The sequence below is a fragment of the Fusarium subglutinans genome, assembly GCF_013396075.1.
Source record: "Fusarium subglutinans strain NRRL 66333 chromosome Unknown NRRL66333_c0000129, whole genome shotgun sequence".
Taxonomy (NCBI): Eukaryota; Fungi; Ascomycota; class Sordariomycetes; order Hypocreales; family Nectriaceae; genus Fusarium; species Fusarium subglutinans.
In genome coordinates this window covers 81088-101982 of record NW_023502192.1, presented here as the reverse complement: position 1 = coordinate 101982, position 20895 = coordinate 81088, and the positions used below count along the sequence as shown (strand labels likewise).

Genomic DNA, 20895 nt, shown 5'->3' with positions numbered 1-20895 from the left:
TAAGTTAGTTAGTTAGTGCTTGCGCTGTCACCGTGGAGCATCTTAAAATTACATGTGCACTAACGTCTGACGAAAATCGATAGTCTGATAAATGTTGACAATTGGTTGCGCCAAGCCAATAGCCCACTCTCGATATGGTATAGTGACTACATGTCTGTCAGCTCGTGGCTTCTTATCTTATCCAGGGAAAAAGGAGCACCGGGGAATAGAAATCGTACCGTGACAAATCCTCTCCGGGTTCGAGACGCTTGACTGAAGACTGACATTTAGGAGCATCAAGTACTATCGTGACTGTAGGTATAATGCTGACAACCTCTACTCAATCACACCTCACAAACAAGACTTGAGGAATGGCAAGTCAGGCTTTAGTTTATATTCCTGTAGTCTCATTCTACAACCTGGCGTCTGCATATCACGAACTATCAGCTCTCAGAATCATCGAATAATGAGGAATGCCAAGAATTGATACAATGCGAATATCCTTGAAGCCCGCTGCCACATATAAAGGCCGACCTGCTTCAGTAGCTACTAAGTAGCAATCTTTTCCATCCGCCGCTGCGTGATCAAGACCCCACTGTAACAGCATCTTGCCGATACCGCGTCTCTGATTACCTGGGCTGACACCAATATAGTCGAGATCTGAGGGGTCAGTCACTGTAGCAGATGAAAGTTAAGTGGGAAACATACGCCAGACTCCAGCGATTCCCTTGTCTCCAAAGGTATCGGCAGCATCTTGATTCACAGTCTTTTTCATCTCATTGTAGGCCTCCCTATCGAGCGCTGTGCACTGTATCTCCTTGCTAGGTCCAGAGTCACCGCCAGTAGCAGGAGGGGCGTCCCATAGCGAGAAGCCGACGACCTGGTCATCTTTTCCTTCCTCTTCATCAATGGCTACAACAAGATGAGACTCTGACGATGCTAGACTGGATGCTTTGCGCGCAAAGCGCCAGTCATACGCGGCCTCCCCATCAGGGAGATCCTTCGGTTGTAGATGAGGGGGAAATAAGCGCCGGGATAGAGCATCTGTGTTTGGGTGGAAAGCCGAAGTTGCGATACGAGCTATGGCAGGAAGATGCTCTTCTGAGGCTTCAATCAAGCGGATTGTCATGCTTTCGGTGAAATAAAAGTTGAGGTATTCTTGGATAAATTAACAGTGAGAAGAGGTGAAGCCAGCAATGGCGGAGTAGAGCTCCACTAAAGTTGCGCCCTAGATGACATGACATTAGCGCCCCTTTCTCCCTATGGCGATTGTTTGACTGTAGGCGGGAGGGTGTAGATCCGCAAAAGGTCGAGAAGTATTTGCGTTCCATTTACTTTAGCACATATATTGTAGTAGAAATTGTCTCTTGTGGGCATATGTGGGTTGTGCATTTGTGTCAAACATCGACAATGCATTAGGGCAAAGATGTTAGACTCCACTGATTGAGGTTATACATCACTTTGTTCCGCGGGATCAATTCCTTATGAATTACAAATTTGTACAAGTATCAACATCTAGATGTGATAGCACCGCTACACCGTCGGTACGGGCTTTCTCTTCGATTTGTTTCCGCTCTGGAATGCCGATATGCTCGTCTGTGTTCCATACATTGAGATACTGGTGGGTACTTTCGGTCCAGTACCGACACCTCCATGAGCCTCAAATGCAGCCAAGGTTGACCCAGTAAGTCCCAGACCTTCAATTCCTTGGTCCTGAAGATAGATGGTGCTGTCTCCGTCATTCGACTGGGGAAACCAGTTCTTGATACCAACCAGCAAGGGCTTGAAAGTCGGAAGGCAAGCACAAGTTATTCCAGACACGATCTCTGCCATGGACCATGACGCTGCTGTAACGTTCCACCATGTCATATCTGCAACTGGGTCAAGCCACTGCAAGCGGAGAATAGCAATCGCGAGAGTACTGAAGAATACGTCAGTAAATGATATGGAAACCCAGATGTAATACTTACAGTGTTCCAAGGCCGAAAATGCCAGTGAGATAAATCTTCTGAGGTTGTGGAAGTTGGAGCTTCCAGATAATGGGTAGAGGCATGACGATGATTGCAAAGTCAGTGACGATGTGTACGATACTACTGATGAGCCACATAGTAGGCTGAGAAAGCATGCAGCGGCCCTTTACATCTGAGTCCCAGAAAGCTTGGATTGGGGTACAGAAGAAAAATACTCCGATTCCTTGGAAGGTACCCCAAACGATGATGAAACCGAGTGCGCCCAAGTATAGCCATCTCATGTTGGAGATAGACATGATTCGGTAATAGTGAATTAGAAACGTCAACTTGATCGCGAAGAGCGCGTAGGTGTAGAACAGGATTGATAACCAGAAGCACTGCGGACTACGTGTTAGAGAAGTCTTGACGTAGACAGAGGTCTGTTCCACGTACTCGGAGGTATAGCTTTATCTGCTGAGGGGATAATATATAGATATGGCGGCCCAATCCATAATGCGTCACTGCGATCGTAGTTTAGCTAGTGTTGTCGATGCAGAGAAGAGAAACATACTGGCAACCATTGATGATCCGCATCCAAAAATACAAGCCTAGAGTAAAAGGTGTCTGAGATTCTTCATCTCGATTAGAAGGACCTTGGTTCGACTTACCAGAGCCACCACTGCAGTCACATCGTCAAGCCCTAGCATCTGTCTCTCCCGCCGACACCAGAGTCGTAGCCCGACCATGACAGCTGACAGAGCCATCAACGAAACACATACTCCAATCACGACTCCGGACCTAGACTTGCCCGCCTTGGCTGCCATTTCTTCGGCAGTAATATTCATGGTGTTGTGGATGTCGACACAGGGGTCGAGGGTAGTGCAACGTCACGATGAACCAACGTTGGATCCAGGGCCAGGGGACGGGGTTCATTCTCCTGTTATTCCCCAGTCGCTCGAAGATCATCGAACCGTCATTCTCAGGTGTCGCCGCTCCCACGTCCGTGCTGACCCTCGTAAGGTTGGCGGTAGAAGGCACTGGAATGTGGCTTTCCCAGCTTCGTGGATGACTTCGGGTTTAAGCAGCGCCCCGATCCTAGAGGCCTATCAGAGGAGCTGGTTTCAACGCCTCATGGCTGATTAGATTGCACTGGACCTTCCGCCTTGTCCAAACACAGATAAATGTTCTCGTCATCAGGGAATTGCGGGCGTTGCAATGGGAATAAACCCAAGAAGAATTGTTTAGATAAGGCTGTTCAGATTCCGATTGATAAGTCTAATTCATGCAATATCACCATCGGAATGATACTTCAATATTTAGTGGTCGTCAGCGCATTTATAGCTTACTTAGCTTGCGTAACAATCGCGACATCGATGTCAATGTTCTGCAGCGATTTTGGCCACTGAGTCAAGCCATCGTCTTAAGAGTAAGCGCTATCCCCAAAAGCTTATTTGGCCTTCGATGTTCGGATTTCTGGTAAATCTCCTAGATCTTGCTAGACTACCGGATGAGACGTCAATTTCCTTGATATGTGGCAAGCCGTAGCATCCTAGACAGACTGCAGGATCTTGATGAGAAGGAATCACGAGAAATCGTTCTTCGTCTGATTGAGGGGTTCTACTCTACAAAAGGCGACAGCGCAGCGAGCCAGAACGTTGTGAGGCAGATTAATCTTGTCGAGGGCCAAGGCCGCCATATGCGCATCGGCTCTCAAGTTGTATCAACTCAATTGATTGGAGATACCAGCGCGATGTGGTGCCTGGATGTCCCAGCAGTATGATGAGCTGGCGAAGGAATTATGAATGACTTTGTATTAATTCCACCATTGCATCGCATACATCCTACAGCTAGATGCTCGCCAATCTCCTGAGCGTCGGCCTCTAAATCTTCCTTCCATTGAAACTGGGCTGCAGTTACCACGATTTTGGGACAAAAGGCGACACATCCAAGCCTTATAGACAGCTTGAAAGTACGTATATATGTCATGAACAAGCACGTCTGGCTCTCACCAATTACGGCTCGCGAATGAAAGCATTTGAAGCGACCCTAGTGACGTCCTGGAACGCTATTAAGCAAGACATTTTTCGTACATGAACTTGGGCTTAGCCGAGACTGGCTTGAACACGGGCTGGTTCCCAATGGTAGGAGCTTCTTATGTAGTAGAGGTCGCAAGTCTTTCGTTGTATTTCTATGACAACCAAACATGACCAATGTGCGATGACTGCGAGGGAACAAATTGTTTCCGTCACATGCGCATCTTTGCAGTTGCCCAAACAACCACTATCACACCACACCGCTGGTCTATAACAGAAGTAATGTATGTTGTCTTACATTCAGCTACGCCTGAACCAATGCGTAATCCAAATACAGAAGCCAAGTCGATAATCCTAGCGCGTTACGGAAACTCTTGCCAGCGTAGCGAGAGCGTGGTATGCATAGCAGCGTCATTACCTGTGTAGCTTGTACTGGATTTTCTCTACTACTGGTCTATTGGTTCTTGTACAAATACTTGCGGTCCTGCACGAGCTGAGACACGGCAACAAGCTGAATACGATGTGTGAGATTTACCCCTCACTTATACCACTTACAGCACATTCTGCATTCTGCATGAGAAACAATTGTAATTATCTGCAGGATGGAATGTAATTGCGACGGCAGAGATACCGGACCGTTCCTAGTCTATAGCGCCGTATCTCATTACAAGAAGAGCGAGGTCCTCATCTCTGACTGTGACCTTGACTCTGGGTTGTTATGTTCAGGAGGAAATTGATGACTCGGAACAAGAACCAAGAAACGATAATATTTTGACATCTACTTTACTAAAATGGCCTACTCAGACTCGAACTCAGACGTCTTCGATGTCGTCGTTATCGGCGGAGGACCTGTTGGTCTAGCCGCAGGATACGAAGTCGCCAAGGCTGGAAGCAAGGTAATGATTCTTGAACAGAATAATTTCTTCAACCAAGCTGGTAGTTCTGGTGATCTGGCCCGCATGTTTCGCACTATGTAAGTCTATCGCAAAACAAATCCAGAGGACCCTGCTGATAAAATAGGTACACTGAAGAGTTCATGGCCAAGCTCGCGATTGATGCTATGAAGCATTGGGATGCCCTTGAGAAAGATGCCGGAGTGTCGCTCCGTTGGATGGGAGGACTTCTGAACTTTGGTGATAAGGACATGGGTGGCGATACTCCAGAAGGTAAGATGCTTGCGCGTCTGAGAGGCGGTACTGACGATGGTAGGATCACTGCTAGGACCCAAGGCGAACCTAGACAAGTTTGGAATGTTCTACAAGGAGCGTATGTATGCCCACTTTTATTCTACCTTCTTTTTCTGACCAGGACAGTCACTGCTGAGCAGATCGAAGAGCAATATCCCTTCAAGAACCTCGACCCCAAATGGATCGGACTCTTCGCCCCGGATAACGGTGTCATCAACGTCCAGCTCCTCCTCCGCACCTTGTACGGTCTCGCGAAGGACTATGGGGCCCAGGCAAAGCAGCACACTCAGGTCAAGCAGCTTCGCCCTCTAGATAGCGATAAGTCCATCTGGGAAATACACGCAACGGTTCATGACAAAGAGGTCAAGTACTTGACAAAGAAGATCATTATTACTAGTGGAGCTTACGTCAATCATGTGCTGAAACCGAGCTTCAGCATTGGTCTGAGACTGGAAATTTGGGAAATGGTAGCTACCTACTTCAACACCAATCCCGGACCAAACGGAACTATCTTTCCTAGTAGGTTTATCTTGATGCTTTGATCTACACTACTAACGATGCAAGGCATGTGGTTCCAGTTCGGGCCATCGGTGAATGGCAGGTCCCAACTCTTCTACGGCTTCCCAGCTTTGCCATGGGGTCCGCCAAATGTTGTGAGAATTGCAGTGGATGCTGCTACTCGAATAATTGACGACCCAAGTCAACGCCAAGCCAATGTTTTTGACCCGAGAGACATCCAAGACACTCAAGACTTCGTCAGAGATCACGTCGTCGGCGTTGATGCCACCGTTCCGGCCTCGACTGTTAGCTGTCTCCAGACCAATGTTTTCGGTAAGGCCATCGCACTACTCTCCTAGGTACATGCTGATACAAGTAGATAACATGTTTGTGCTGGACTTCTTGCCAGAGAAGTATCTCCAAGGCGGTGCAGAGAAGAGTATTGCTATCTTCACGGCTGGTTGGGCTATGAAATTTGTGCCAACTCTGGGCAAAGCACTCGCTGAGATGGCGTTGACTGGGAAGTCCGACTATAAGCTGGATGAGTTCTCCATCACTCGTCCTGCTCCGGAAGGAAAGGAGATTATCGTCGAGGATCCTGTGTCCATCAATGCGTCTGCAAAGAAGGAGAAAACTCTTTCTCTGTCTCGTAGCGATTGCGCACAGTCTCAGGGATCTTCATGCCGCTCTAACTAAAGCATTGATCAGTATACTTCAGGCTCGTACAGTTCTTCAATATGAAAACTATTGCTTCTGACAAGCCCGATTCTTCGGGTTACTCTTCCGAAGTCCATTGCTAAGTCGCCCATTTCGTAGCTGGATTAGGAATAGCACCAACTTCAGACGAAAGCGACTGAATTGCCAAAGGCCCGATTGGCCACATTCCATAAAGGGTCCAGTCCGCTTCGGAGGGGTTCATGCGGGGTACTTTTGGTGTAGCAAGTGAGCTCTTTTCGATATCGGACTTGATGACCGAGAGTTTTAATCTCCCTCTTAAAAAATAATCTTCATTCTCAGCAGCTTCGAAATACTTTTCTTGGATACTCAAATCGTATCTCAAAATGAGCGGCAACAACAACACAGTGGGTGCTTACTACGCACCAAAGGGCGGCCTGCCCCCACAAACCCAAATCCTCACCGACCGGGCTATGTTCACCGAGTCTTACGCCGTCATCCCCAAAGGCTGCTTCAGCGACATCGTCACCAGCTTTCTTCCCTTCTGGGAGCAAACACGACTATGGGTTATTGCTCGCCCACTGTCGGGCTTTGCTGAGACATTCTCTCAGTACATCATGGAGGTTCAACCAGGCGGTGGCAGTGACCGTGCCGAGATGGATGACACTGCTGAGGGAGTCTTGTTCGTTGTCGAGGGTGAAATCACCGTTACGCTAGCTGGCGAAGCTCACACTCTTTCATCGGGAGGTTATGCCTTCCTCCCTCCCAAGAGCGGCTGGACGCTCCGCAACAACTCTAGCGAAGCAGCTCGCTTCCACTGGGTCCGCAAAACCTATGAGTCTGTCCCTGGTCTCGATGCACCCGAAGCCTTCTTCGCGAATGAGAAGGACATTGAGCCTAGAGAAATGCCCGATACAAATGGAGCTTGGGCGACAACACGCTTCGTTGACCCTACGGATGTTCGGCACGACATGCATGTGAACATTGTGACTTTCCAGCCTGGTGGTATTATTCCCTTTGCTGAGACACATGTGATGGAGCATGGTCTTTATGTTCTTGAGGGAAAGGCTGTTTACCGACTGAATCAGGATTGGGTCGAGGTTGAGGCTGGTGATTTTATGTGGTTGCGGGCTTTTTGTCCCCAGGCGTGCTATGCTGGTGGACCTGGCAAGTTCAGGTACTTGTTATACAAGGATGTAAATCGACACGCGAAGCTATCTAGATAGATCAAACAATGATCAAGACAGCTCAAATCTAGGGATCAGTGTGTAAGATGTTGTCAGTGATAAGGAGTCAAGTCGCTATCTTGGCATCGCTGCACTACGCTATGCTTTCAACAGGAGCTTCTGCAGCTTGTGGCTTACGGGGCACTGTCGTGGATATAGGTCGTCTCCAGGCCACAGCTAATACATGCGACCAAAGGTAGTGGAAAATACGGGATCCCGTCCGCTCTCCCATAGTCAAGCCACTAACCGGCGGATTAGTAGTTGGGTCGGTGACGACCAGCGAATCCCCGCTGTTGCATGTTTTTTGCGGATTACAGCAATTGCCTTTTTGCTCTGTTGTCGTCAGACACTTTCTGGCTGTGAGGTGCGGGCGCGGATGCGCTGTTCAGGCGCTTTTCGTGGGAGTGTTGTCCATGCTTTTCTTTTTTTCTTTTTTCACAGCGCCCGCGACTGATGCGTCTATGGATCCTGCTGGGACTGCCACCTGCAACCCCACTACAGCAGGTTTCAACCTGTTCATCTTCCGTAGTATAGTGGTCAGTATGCAAGCTTGTCACGCTTGAGACCCGGGTTCAATTCCCGGCGGGAGAGATCCAGCCAACTGTGTCACACAGGCGATTCTTTTTTGCCAATTGTGTCATGTCTCCATTGACAGATAACGTATAATTCATATAATGTGCAGCGTTGCTGTACGTTTGCGTTTGTTATTTGCTAATATCCCAATCGCCTTAAAGGTTTCACGCTAAAGGGCTACTCTTAGACACTATCTTAGTTACCCTGAAGAAATACTCTTACAATGGAGAAATGATGGAATAAGTGCCGAAGCATTAAAATCACAAGAAGCTTCTACAGTACAGAGCCGCGATAGAAGTGAAAAGTAAAAGAAGCCCTTTAACCACTTCATTTAACTTGCCATGAGTGAATGTGTTAAATTCAAAGTCAAATAGTTTTGGTCATCGGTCTAGGTACAACCTCTACAAAGCACTGCATCTCGATTAACATAAATCAACAAACAATAATTGCATAATATAGCTAAAGACTAGTAAACTAATTAAAATAGTTGTAAAAGCACGCGTTTATACTTTTATATATTGCACGATAGTCATTGATGCAATTTGTATTTGACCGAGATCGTGTCAATTTGTGACGCGGATTATGAATGTAAAAACTGGTCTTGCTAAGAACTACCCGAGCCAAAACGATTACTGGGAAATTATCTGATGTTCAATCCCAGTCTGGAAATACATAGGACATGAGAATTAGCCAACGATTCCTTTTGCCAATTGGTGTTAAGAGAAACAGGCGAGCCACAGTCGGAGTCTCGTAAGCTCAAGGTGTTCCATCACCACCAACTGTGTATGTATTGCTCCATGTCCTAAAATGACCAAACAAACTAGAAAACGACCAAGAGATAACAAAGAACCTACGCTTGCGAACACAATGCCTATGATGTCTCGGAAGAGATAGCAGGGCATCGCCTTAACCACTCGGCCACGTTGTCCTGAGTTCGTTGGGCAGCAATCGATCGATTGTGAGCATATGGACGCACGCATTGCCTGAGACAACAAAAGACTGTTCAGGTACTTGGAAACTACGTAATACTACGTTCGGTCCTGTTGATTGACGAAAAAAGTCCGGACTCTAGCTGTTTTTTGGTCAGTTATTACATGCACGCGTCACTGGGGACAAGGCCCAAAACGAACACGACGCTGGCTCAGACAGGGTGGACGCTTCGCCACGAACTCAATTTGAAGGAGGCTGCCTCAAGGCTTGCACAATGCACAATTGTTGAGATCAATTCTAATGCCAGCTCTGGTTTTCTAATACGCAAGGTGCCAATCAATCCTCAACCCTACTGAAGACCTGAATCTCGTAACCAGCACTACGCTTCAGGCTTCTTAGCATAAGTGACGCAACTACAAACAGTTAGCCACAATCTCTCGCAACAAATCAAAACACTCACATGGGCCAGTAAGCATGGATTCTGGGGTTATTCCAGTCCTGTCTCAGCTTCACCAAAAACACCTCTACCTCCTTACGGCTCCAGCCTAGTCCTCTTGTGAAAGGCGCCATGGTCAGCGCCTCCAGAGCAGAGGCTGCATTGACGTTATTCCACTGGCCTAGCTCCTTGTACTTCTTGTCCTTGGGCCAATGGTTGGTAGGCCACTTGTATCGCGTCTCAACAACATCAACGAATCCGACCTCCTTCAGCATATCCTTGAAGTTGGCGGTACGTTCGAAAGAGCGGTTGAACTTTTCGGCCGCTTCGTCGAGAAGTCGGCACCATTTGTACATGGTATGGTCTTCCTTTAGAGTGCCATCGTCGCTGCCCATGATGACATCGACATCTTGTAGTTCAACATAGCCGCCCGGGGCCAAGTTCCTGCTTGCATTAATATGGTTCATTTGATGAATGATGGTAGTTATTTTACTGGTAGATCTTGGTGAAGTACGACTTCCAGTTCTGAATGCTAAAGTTCATAAATCTGCTGTGAATAAAGTCGAACGGTTCGCTGTAGGTCCATTCCTCGTCGATATCATCAATCTCGAAGCGAACATTTGGTGGCACACTATGAATCATCAGTCTTATCCGCGTTTGTCTACAAGCCTAACTCATCCATACAAGTTCGGCTGGCTCGGCGAGAGGTCAACGCCAATCACCTATCTGGTCAGCGGCTATTCTGGATAAGCTTTAATGGCGTAGCTCACTGTTGCCTCGGGATGCTCGTCGCCAAAGTCAATCGCCCAGATACCAGTTCCGGTGCCAACGTCGAGGACGCGCTTAACCTTGGAGTCAGGAAGGTTAGGAGGGCTTAGACCGAGCTTGTTACCAAGAGTGAGTAACAACAAGTTATGTTGCAGATCTGTGTTGTTATGTTATTATCATTGTTATGCTACGTTCGGCGGTATCTGAAAGCACATACCCAGTCTTTCGTTCTCCTCGTCATCGTTTGGGAGATTGTATTCTGAAATTGGGCACGTCAGTGACTTGGCTCGTATAGTAGAGGAGCTACATACTGCCGTCTCGAAAAGCATGGTATGTTCTTCCATTTTCTTGACGGAAGTCAAGAATTGAGCTTCTCAAGCTGTCTGTCGAGGATGCATTATCCTACGCCATAATATCAGCATCAAAGGTCTATGAGATGATGGGCTGATCTCAGACCGCACCAAGTGACGAGTCAGCGTCAGAGTGCTGTGGCCATTAGTTAGCTAGGTAGCATCAGTGGGTCGGATCCATCGGGAACTAACGTTATCGTCAGCGTCTACGACGGGATGTGCTTCAATGGTTGTCATTGTGGATCTTTGCTCTCGAATTACAAAGAGACCCGAGAAACTATCGTGAAATGTTTGTTTGTTTGTCTGTCTGTCTTAAATGCCGCATGTGGTACGCACATGATCCGAGCTTTAAGACCTGCATTGTTTTCTCTTCTCTCGTCCGATGCTGTGCTACAAAACTGACGACCAACATGCATGACACGAACCAACACAACGTTGCAGAGGCTGCCAAATATGTACAGTGAAGCGATTGCCGAAGTCCCGCCTGCTGTCCTTCCCTGCAAGACCCTGAAAGAAACGCTTCCTCACTGGTCTCAGGCGCTGAGAAGTGGTTCTTCTATCAGGCATTTGGACCGGTTCCGATTGGCCAAGGATGGGGCATTGCGGTGTCAAACCCAAAGAGGTAGAGTTCACCGTTAACCTACGAACAGAACAGAACAAAATGGTACAGTGATCATAGACTACAGCCATTCAGCCTTTGACCTGCAGGTTACCTCCAATCTTGATATAAGATGATTTGCATCCTGATACGAGGCGCAACTCCCCGACGCGGCAATTATTGCGGACATCGCAGCCAAAGCCCTCCCGATCCCTTGTTGATATCTAGATAGATTTCTCTGGATCTTGGCCGCGGACTAATCAGTACGACGACGGAAACGACAACAGATGCGTTTCAAGGAAATTGCCAGTAGTCTCGGTCCCAAAGGAGTAGATAAAGTCAAATAGACCATATATTTATCTTGTTGCTGTTTCTGAGGTTACTTTCTCCCTCCTTGCCAGAATAAATACAGACAACAAAATACATATCAAGAGTCATAGGGCTTGGAACAAAGGTTCCATTTCCTCAGTTCTCAAACAACAGGAGTCTCTCATCAGCCGAGATTAGACTTCTTTTCAACTCTAACGCCTCTTGATGCCCTTGAGGAGAGGTACGAGGTACAAGGTATAGGTAGCCTGTCTCTTCTGGATTTCGTTGTTTTTGTTTATGTTGAGACTCGGGCTCATTTTATCCCCCCAGTATACAGCTCGGCATTGGTTACGCATCGGAGCAAAAGTTAGTCACCTCTTTTCTGTATACTAATGCTTTGGCATTTCAAATAAAGCATCGGTACCTGAAGGTAACAAGAGCTTGATCTCACTGGACCAGTGAGATCTGGATTCTCTTAGATCCTATCTGTAGACGGCTGAGAAGTAATTCTGGTTTTCCCTTCACTACCTCAACATAACGAGGTCATTGTTGTTGTGTTTAAAATAAGTGGTGGCTGCAAGATCGAAAACCGTGTATATAAGAGCCGCAAAGGTTTCGGCCAATACGAAAGTATAGAGCCACATATTGGCAGTAAGGTTAAGCACTAGACTCCCAACACGGGTGATTACGATGCGGTAAGGTTCTCAACATAAACTCAAGCTCATGACTACAGGGTTGCTCAAATGTAGTACGAGATTGAGCCTTGATGGGATGAAAGACAAAGACACTGACAGGTATAAAGTCCGACCGCCTTCGCATCTTCGCATCTCTGGACATGCCATCAATTGAACAAGAGACATCACTCCCAAGCGTCAATTTGCGACTGTAAGCTTTCTCAAACACTTTGACTCTGCTGTACGCCTCAAAGCTAACCTTGTCACCCCTAAGGTCGCCATGAAACTATCTACAATCCTTGCTTTTGGAGCTCTCCTCCTCGGCCATGTATCTGTTGCCCAGGATTATCAATTCCGCCCCCAGCTTCTCGAGAATAACACGACCTGGCCTTTAAGAGGTGCCCTGATCAAGGCACCTGACACACCTACGAACACAACCCTGAATGAGCGCTGCCCAATGCCAAGGGAATCTTTAATGGGTAAATTGTCCTCGTGGCTTATAGGCGACAGTAAGCACAAGTGCGCGCAGTTCGACATAGCTCCTGGAGAAACGCTCAGTGGATTCCCCCTTTTCCCAACCCGCCAAGTCCATGCATTCACCTTCACCAATAATAGTTACATCCTTCAAGCAGCCCTCCCAGGATCAGAAAGACTACATGAAGTAATGAAGAAAAACATTTGGGTGAAGATCCCAGGAGGCATGACTGTCACATGCTACGAGGGGAATGAGGGTTTACCTCACTGCGTGTTCAGAACTTGAGATACATCAAGGCTGGGCAAGAAGATGCAGTGGCACGGAAGTGCATTAGATGTCACAACTAGTCCTTGTTAATGAAAATCGGTGCCTTTGGTAACACGATTTTCACCGTCACGTCGTTGTCTAAGTTATGTGACGAATAAGCAAGAAACGAAGCCTTTGACCGGAATGTCAACTTCCGTCCCGTCTTTTCTAAACTGCTGAAACTATTAAGAGAATTTGTGATTCCGTGTACCACGTGACCGAGACCTTTCTCCAGTATGAGCTTCATGGACTCACAGTGAAATGGTTGAGAATTTAAAAGAGGCTCAGGCCTCAACGCATGAAGGTAAAAAATACAATTTACTGCAAGTGGCCATTGTAATCCTTCCCCTCATGATGTCACGAGCAGTATAAAAAGTAAGAGGGGCCCAAGGCAGGGATGAGTACAAACAGTCGACATCCCGAGTGCATGCCACGCCTTGACGAGCACGAATGACTAAGTTATATGTCCTACTAAAGCTCCCAGCCACTAATCTCAACTACAATAAGGACCTTTCGTGGTCGAGAAGCGGATTGTTTGCAGAATTTGATCGTGGGGGCCTATTTAACAGAGGACATGTTTATACTGAGTATCTTTCTCCCTTGGTTGCAACTGCGCAGTCAGCTCTGACGATGAAAGTTAAGTTGACAAGACCGTTTCTTCCAAGCCATGTCTACCCATGCCACTATAAGCTTCACTAGATACGGTTCCAAGAGCAGCAAGTAATATGATATGCTTTATTTATTAATTTGGACTTAGTGGCCGTTACCTATAGTCGTTGAGGCTCTGGGACACTGATACTAGCGGTAACCCAACATATCGGAAAAATTGGCGATTTAGGCAATAAACAAGATGCACCGTGATGACGCTGGCCTCAATTTGGGCCAAGCTTCTTTTGACCTTACGTTGGAGTAGTCGAGAGTTTTAGACTCACCCCTCAGCGATCCCCTTGACCGCATTCCCGGCATGCCAAGGGAGATCAGACATGTGCTCTCAGACCCTCGGGAACAAATGCCGCATACACACCAATTAGCGCTCTTCTTTCAGATGTTTGATGTCAGAAAAAAAGAGCCAACCGTCTAGACCAGCCAGGGAAAATGCTTATGAAGAAACAACTCCCGATATCCATTCTCATCTTATTTCTGTCTCATTTTCCAAGCAGTGATACTCGTGGCGCGCATGGCACAATCCGAGGACCCGTCAAACAGCCATGACACCAACAATGATAACAAAACGACTACAATGTGGGGGATTATCCTCTGTGTTGTAGTCATTCTGGTCATCTGCATCATTTGCTTCGTACACTGGCTACTGCGAAATAATCATATGCCGCGGCGTCTGGAAACACAACTTCCACGGTTTCGAACGAGCTCCGGCCTGGGAAAGCTCGCCGTGGAGAGCATGCCGACCGTGACTTATCATCATGGGACGCACTGGAAGCAGATTCACACGCAAGCCCAAACGACTCCATACATGTTTCGAAAGCAACGACAACCAAAACTCGAGAAGCTGCAGCGCTATTTTACCATGCCTAATTTGTTGATTCGTTCTTCAAGCGCCAACGAGCGAAGCATACGACAGGCAGATGAGCGTGCTTCACCGGCGTGTTCTATATGCACTGAAGATTTCATTGAGGGAACAAATCTCAGGAAGTTACCGTGCGGCCACCTCTTCCATCCACAATGCATTGATCCATGGTTGATTGGAAGGTCGCGGACTTGCCCACTATGGTCAGTTTTATCACCATCCCCGATGAAATCCATCTAGCTGACAAAGCGCCTCTCTTTTATGAAGCCGCGTCGATCTGGCTACTCTGATTGATTTGACGAAACCACAGGCGGTGTATTCATTTGCTGCACGAGAGCGTGCATATCATTCACATGCTACGAGACGGTGATAGTCTATGGACACTACGAAATGGCAACGAGACAATGACTAGCGATTTGCGACGAGGAGCATTCCCAGGGAGCTTCCTTCATAGTGTAATGCACATTCCCTTCAGATAAAAATACAAAATATTTTTCTTCCCTGCCGCGAAAGCGGCAATTAGTTAGACTACATGGTGATCTGTTGGCGATCCCATAACAAACAAAGGTGAGTGTTGTAAGGACTGCCCAAAGACACCAAAGACTTGACAGGCAGGACATATCGGAGCCCAGCAAATTCTTCAGCTATTAGCAACCCAGCTAATGCCAAATGAGCACAAAGCCAGGTATGATTCTTATTACACAATCTGTCTCACTCGCGACCAAACCTCCCTGCAATTCCAGAGGCCGCCTGTGAGGGGTACCTTATTAGCTTTCCGGTTGCTGATCCTGTCAAAGCTATAGGGCATCTCCACAGGGCACAGACCACACTGTACCGCTGTAGTCTCTAAGCTTAATCGCAAGCTGAGATAAATACCTGCCAGCTACAATTGATGCCACTACAAAAGGGCTGATGATCAGTCCAAGAACAGCATCGTCGCAGCCGTAATTTCGCGCTCGTGAAAAGGCCAGCGAAATAAAATAAATGCCGCATGCATGGTCGAGACAATTCCATGCAAACCCGGCCTCGTAAACAAACTGTCACGAGCCTGTCTTTGAGCGCTTGAGTCTGGACTGGCTTCACTGCGCTCGTCTCTATTCAGTATTCTCCGAGGCGTGCACGCGTGCATTATCACCTCATCGTAGACCCTTGAATTCTACCCCCGGCGCTAAAAAGCTTGTTCTGTAATAAGCATCCACTCAATTGTCCTGTCACTGCACTTGAAGTTCAGTAGCAGATGATACTTGTTCTGACGTACACGCCCTCTTGTTTCAGCCCGTCCCTCTTCAACACCGCTTCGTGCTTGTTTTCTCGCCCAGTCATATCATACCATGCATGCTCACCTTAGGTCACACCGCTGCTCTGTGCAATCTCACCCGTGCTACTACGTAACTACATACAAAACCAAGACCAAGCATCTGACACTGGCGATCCATTCCCCGCAAACAAAGACAGGCAAGGAAATTGGCGCGTACGTCATACTCACGGGCACAGCACAAGAGCATTTGCCTTTCCGTTGACATGTTGGAGCTATAAAATACCTGAAGCTGGCCAAGCCGGGTGCAACCGAAGGGGGCGCAGTCCATGCTTCACTCAGTACACAGCCCCAAACGGATTCAAACCCCCCCCCCCCCCTCCCATCCAAGAATTCCTGCAAGTCATGCCAACTGAGGCTCGCTTGGGGTATCACGATGACTGTTGAGAGAAGAGACAAGTTTCACTTACCACTGCACGGGCCAGCAGCAGATCAAAGGAGCAATGCAATGTGGCAATAAGCATAATCGCGATTGAGTTGATTGAAAAAGTTTGGTGGAAATGACTGTGTCTAATGGCCAATTGCTCTCTACTTGTAGCATAGCATCATCGACCTCAGGGCTTTGATCCACAAACCCAGCTAACATGAGAGCTCCACCCCGCTTCCGTGAATAAAACATGTGCTGAGTCGCAATTTCTTGGTGGATGCATCTATTCCTTTGTCGCCTGTATTTGATCTATGTTCTTGTGAGAGTACGATGAGCCAAGATTTAGATGGCCTATCCTCAGAGTTCAGGGACACCATCGATCCAGACGAGAGCACTTTGTTGAATGACGCGACTGCAAGCTTCAGGACGGAAACAGATACTGAGCAAGAGAGCGAATGGCCTCAACCCTCCATCTTTGTCACCCTACATCGGTACCAATCCTTCACATTACAATTTGTTCAACGCGCTAATTAGGCGTCGGTTGCAGCATAAGAAAATTTGTGCTCGCAAGCATAGGTGCATCCCAGCGTTCTGTCTGTTATCTGGCTTACATCGTCTAATGCTATTCGCTAGATGATCCCTACTCTCTGGAACAGCTGAAGAGCCCGCGAGTCAACCATCTCATTGTCCGTCCGCTCGTTGATCGTCTGTATGATGAGAATGACTACTCTATTGGTGCGCAACTCACTCTCTCAAGACATTTGTCACTATATGCCTTGCCACAATACTGACCAGTGCAGTCTACTGTCTTCTCGCAAACCGAGTACAGTTCTTGCGTGAACAGTCCAGCGTCATCGACCAGAGCACCAGCATCGCTCGAGCAACATTATGCGAGCTCCTGGCCATCAAAATTCTGCGCAACTTTCACGACGACAACCCAGGTCTGGACGGTCTCTTGTTGCTCTCCAAGATCCTGGTCCAGGGCTTTGATCCCTTCCATGGCGCTCCACCCGAAGTTGAGCAGTACGGGCGCTATCCGCAATGGCCGATTCAAAAGCGCGGTGGCCATGAGAGGAAGCTGACCGCACTCGAGCTCGCCATCATATCCGAGAGCAAGAACTTTGTCAGTTCTTCGGGATGTAGACGAGTGATTGATGCGGTGTACCGTGGTCAGATTGTCTACACCCCTTTGTCGTTCGTTGACATACTGCCGAATCATTATGAGTATCTCCCGGTGTCTTTGTACGAGCCGCGAAAAGCACCGCTGCTTGACCATCACCGTCTCGTGGTTCCGCGCACCCGGTACATGATCGAGCTAGTGCACTATATCATTCTCACTCTTCTGTATGTTTACACGATGCAGTATCGAGATCCTGAGAACTTGACCGGAAATGAGGTTGTCTTCATTCTCTATTCTGCTGGTTGGGTACTCCATGAACTTGCTGCCATCATTGAGCATGGATGGATGATTCACTCACAAACGTTATGGTCGTTCTTGGATCTCTCATACACGGTCATCTTCATGGCGTACATCACAGTCCGGGCTTATGAGCTTTCTGTAAGCAGTGTGCAGAATGGCATGGCACACAACATACTATGTCTCGCCGCGCCAATTCTTCTGACTAGACTGGCCTTCAACATTCTACCAGACCATATCGTCTTCATTTCGCTGCACGCTATGATGAAAGAATTTCTGATCCTCACATTCCTCGCCATATGGTGTTTTACAGGGTTCCTATTAGCGCTGCAATGGCTTTCTCCAGGAGATGGCTCGATTCCAAACGACTTCACCATAATCAAATGGCTACTGTGGATCTGGTTCGGCCTGGATGGGACAGGAATTGAGGCATCTGTTCAGTTTCACGTCATCTTAGGACCGGCACTGACCATTGCCTTTGCCTTTCTCGGCAATACTCTATTCCTCACCATCCTTGTCTCACTCCTCACCAACAGATTCAGTACCATAGTAACATCTGAAGATGTTGAGATCCAGTTTCGAAAAACCGTCCTCACGTTTGAAGGCGTGAAAAGCGACGCCATCTTTGCATATCCGCCACCCTTCAATCTATTTGCTCTGCTCATACTGCTTCCTGTCAAACCATTCCTGTCGTCGCTCGAGTTCTACTCGATCCATGTCTTCCTTGCACGACTTGTCAATGCACCTCTTTTGTTTTGCGTCGGCTTCTACGAACGCCGGTGCCTATGGACCTTTGGACCTGACGCAGCCAAAGTCTCGAGAATGTGGACGTTCACGGGTTTCTCGCCGCACGGCGACATACAGGCTGTATTTGAAGTCGAGGCCCCGCCCGAAGTCCTGCGAGAGGCTGATGAGTTGGATGGGTTGAGCGAAATGGGCTTTTCTGATGGTGATGCCGTATCAAGGCTTTCTCGAGAAAGGGAAATTAGAGCACCGGTTGTATTTAGCCTAAGTAACGCAGGGACATGGTCTCCAGGACAAGTACCCGTAGTTTGATCCTGCTAAATAGATACGGCATTGTGTGCGTCTTTCCAGACCATCTTCCCCTCGAACCACGTCTTCAGGACCTTCGCTCCACTAAATTCACCACAACTTAAGTCTTGATCAACCGCAATGAAATTAGCCTTTTTCCCTGTCTCAATACTTCTCATCTCCGAGGCCTTTCCTACGGCCTCCGCCCCCGCTAGTGTTATGATACGACATATCTTTGCCCCTCCGACCTCTTTCGCCGTCTTGCCCTCCTGCGTACCGAAGCGCTCCACAACGGCCGATAGAGCTGGGAAAAGGTCTGGCGTGTCGGTCAAGAACCAATCGGAACCTACCGTGACATGGACACCGGTATCCTGGAGCTCCTTGAACGGCCATTTGAAGATATGGGGGTAGTTGGATGTGAGATTTGTGTCGTGAAATATGGCGGGTGACATCTCGGCCGTGATTCGTAATTCCGCCATTCTATTGATGTCGTCTTGAGAGACAGGTCAGTATTGCCACCGAAGCACTGGAAATAAACTCACCTTGACGGATTGCGTTGCAGTGTGCCAGTTCGTGCACTGGGCCTGAAGGATTCGACTGCCGAACTCGCTCAAGAACATCGAGGGCTCGCCTTGCAGAGCCATCACCAGCACAGTGGATTTTGCATGTCAAATCCTTTGCACCGTGCTTAGTCAAAGCTTCCAACAACTCTTCGAATCCAAGTAGGAGCCTCTCCTCATTGGGATGCCCATCGGGTCCAATATCGCATTGAGTGAAGTGAGGCGGTATGGGGGCCCCATCCATCCAAAATTTGACAAACCGTGTATCAACGTGCTGGATACAGAAGCTTTCAGCATTATCGATAAGACGATGCAGACTTTCGGCTTTCTCCTGAGCAAAGCCCACAGGCGCATGGACAATGTGGGGGAGAATCTGCATGTCCAGTCGTCCTTCACTATCCAGCTCCTGAAGGGCTTGAAGGTAGAGGGTGTTGGCGGACGCCTCTTGTAGCGAAGTGATACCAAACTTGTGAGACATCTTGATCCCATAGATGATAGCTTCTTTGACAAACGACACCGGTGGCTGAGGTAGGCTGGCCAAGACCTCACCCGATGCGGCTTCCACCAGCTCCCCGGTTAACTGACCGTCTGGCCTTCGCATTTAGTGGCCCCCAGGGGGATCCTGAACATCATTCCCATACCCAACACGCTTGAGAGCTGCAGTGTTGAGCGCGACGTTGTGATAAGAGACATCCCGAACAAGCACCGGCTGCTCAGGAAAGACATCGTCTAGATACTTTCGATCCATTTTTCCATCCGGGAAGTTCTGACCGGCGTAGAAGTTTGCAACAAGCCAATCACCTCTAAAATGAGCTTGGGCACATGCACAACTGGCTTGTCCTTTCTTGATGTTCTCTGCAATAGTCGCAGCGGTGATATCAAATCCGATGCTGATTTCACTCATCTTTTGCAGCGAGGCTACTAGTAGATGGGTATGTGCATCATGGATCCCAGGCATCACGAAAGTGTTGTCAAGATCGTGGATGGGCAGGCCTTTCTCGCCAGCCAGGGCTTGGATCTCTTGGTCGGTCCCAACTGCCTCAAAACACCCGGACGGGAAAACAATGAAGGCTTCGGCCCATGGCTGTTTGTCGTTGATAGTGTATACACGGCCGTGTATGAAAGCAGCACCAGGTTGTTCATTTTCATGTATGTATCTGCTAGTCGATACACGTATAAGTAATAATAGTTACGATGTGGATATTAATCGAACTTATAATGTCTCCAAAGGTCTCTGTTATATAGTGTCGCACCTCCGGGACTCGGAACTTCGGAATTAACAATAGACATAATAAATTAAAGGGCAGCAAGAGTAAAGGACCTCAGAGCAAGCCGATCTGTTTGAAGAATAGACAAAGATGCCAAGCATGATCAGATTCAATATAGAAACAAAATCAATCTCCCCACATGTCGCACTTTTTGCCCAGATTAGGAAAAGCGTTTCTGCGGATGCTGTTGGGCCGTCCTCCAAGCACTCTAACCTAACACGCATATCTCTGTCAGTAGGGTGGCATGGTTAATTCATGGGGCGTTGGATCTCATTGGATGCTAATGGATTCGGTTCGGTGATAAAGCTCGTAGTGGTAAACAGCCAGTGTACTCCGTACAGCTGGGGGAATTAGTAGCTGGTCACGATTGGAAATCGACCGCACTGCAAAAGTTGAGTAGAGAGCTTCTGGCCAATTAAATCGTCGATTGAGATAAATAGTCAGA

At 47.9% G+C, this 20895-nt stretch overlaps 6 protein-coding genes across 6 annotated transcripts; 3 read left to right on the top strand and 3 right to left on the bottom strand.

Annotated features, from left to right (window-relative positions):
• Positions 1–412: 412 nt before the first annotated feature.
• Positions 413–2773, bottom strand: FSUBG_8982 (uncharacterized protein; the record flags this gene model as incomplete). Its single annotated transcript, XM_036687446.1, has 7 exons — positions 413–639; positions 688–1137; positions 1599–1900; positions 1950–2326; positions 2382–2449; positions 2500–2536; positions 2597–2773. 7 exons carry the CDS (start codon positions 2771–2773, stop codon positions 413–415), a joined length of 1638 nt encoding a protein of 545 aa, XP_036535547.1.
• Positions 2774–4752: 1979 nt separating this feature from the next.
• FSUBG_8981 (sarcosine oxidase) lies at positions 4753–6342 on the top strand (the record flags this gene model as incomplete). The annotated part of the gene is made up of 6 exons (XM_036687445.1): positions 4753–4934; positions 4982–5127; positions 5171–5227; positions 5275–5667; positions 5713–5979; positions 6026–6342. 6 exons carry the CDS (start codon positions 4753–4755, stop codon positions 6340–6342), a joined length of 1362 nt encoding a protein of 453 aa, XP_036535546.1.
• A 365-nt stretch (positions 6343–6707) lies between these two features.
• Positions 6708–7547, top strand: FSUBG_8980 (allantoin catabolism; the record flags this gene model as incomplete). The annotated part of the gene is made up of 1 exon (XM_036687444.1): positions 6708–7547. The coding sequence occupies one exon, from the start codon at positions 6708–6710 to the stop codon at positions 7545–7547; it is 840 nt and encodes a 279-aa protein (XP_036535545.1).
• A 1882-nt stretch (positions 7548–9429) lies between these two features.
• FSUBG_8979 (methyltransferase) lies at positions 9430–10841 on the bottom strand (the record flags this gene model as incomplete). Its single annotated transcript, XM_036687442.1, has 9 exons — positions 9430–9463; positions 9511–9930; positions 9980–10117; positions 10171–10208; positions 10257–10411; positions 10472–10513; positions 10566–10656; positions 10711–10740; positions 10797–10841. 9 exons carry the CDS (start codon positions 10839–10841, stop codon positions 9430–9432), a joined length of 993 nt encoding a protein of 330 aa, XP_036535544.1.
• Positions 10842–16503: 5662 nt separating this feature from the next.
• Positions 16504–18641, top strand: FSUBG_8978 (calcium channel YVC1; the record flags this gene model as incomplete). The annotated part of the gene is made up of 5 exons (XM_036687441.1): positions 16504–16664; positions 16721–16749; positions 16807–16908; positions 16974–18547; positions 18612–18641. 5 exons carry the CDS (start codon positions 16504–16506, stop codon positions 18639–18641), a joined length of 1896 nt encoding a protein of 631 aa, XP_036535543.1.
• A 10-nt stretch (positions 18642–18651) lies between these two features.
• Positions 18652–20086, bottom strand: FSUBG_8977 (uncharacterized protein; the record flags this gene model as incomplete). The annotated part of the gene is made up of 3 exons (XM_036687440.1): positions 18652–19115; positions 19165–19775; positions 19824–20086. 3 exons carry the CDS (start codon positions 20084–20086, stop codon positions 18652–18654), a joined length of 1338 nt encoding a protein of 445 aa, XP_036535542.1.
• Positions 20087–20895: the final 809 nt, after the last annotated feature.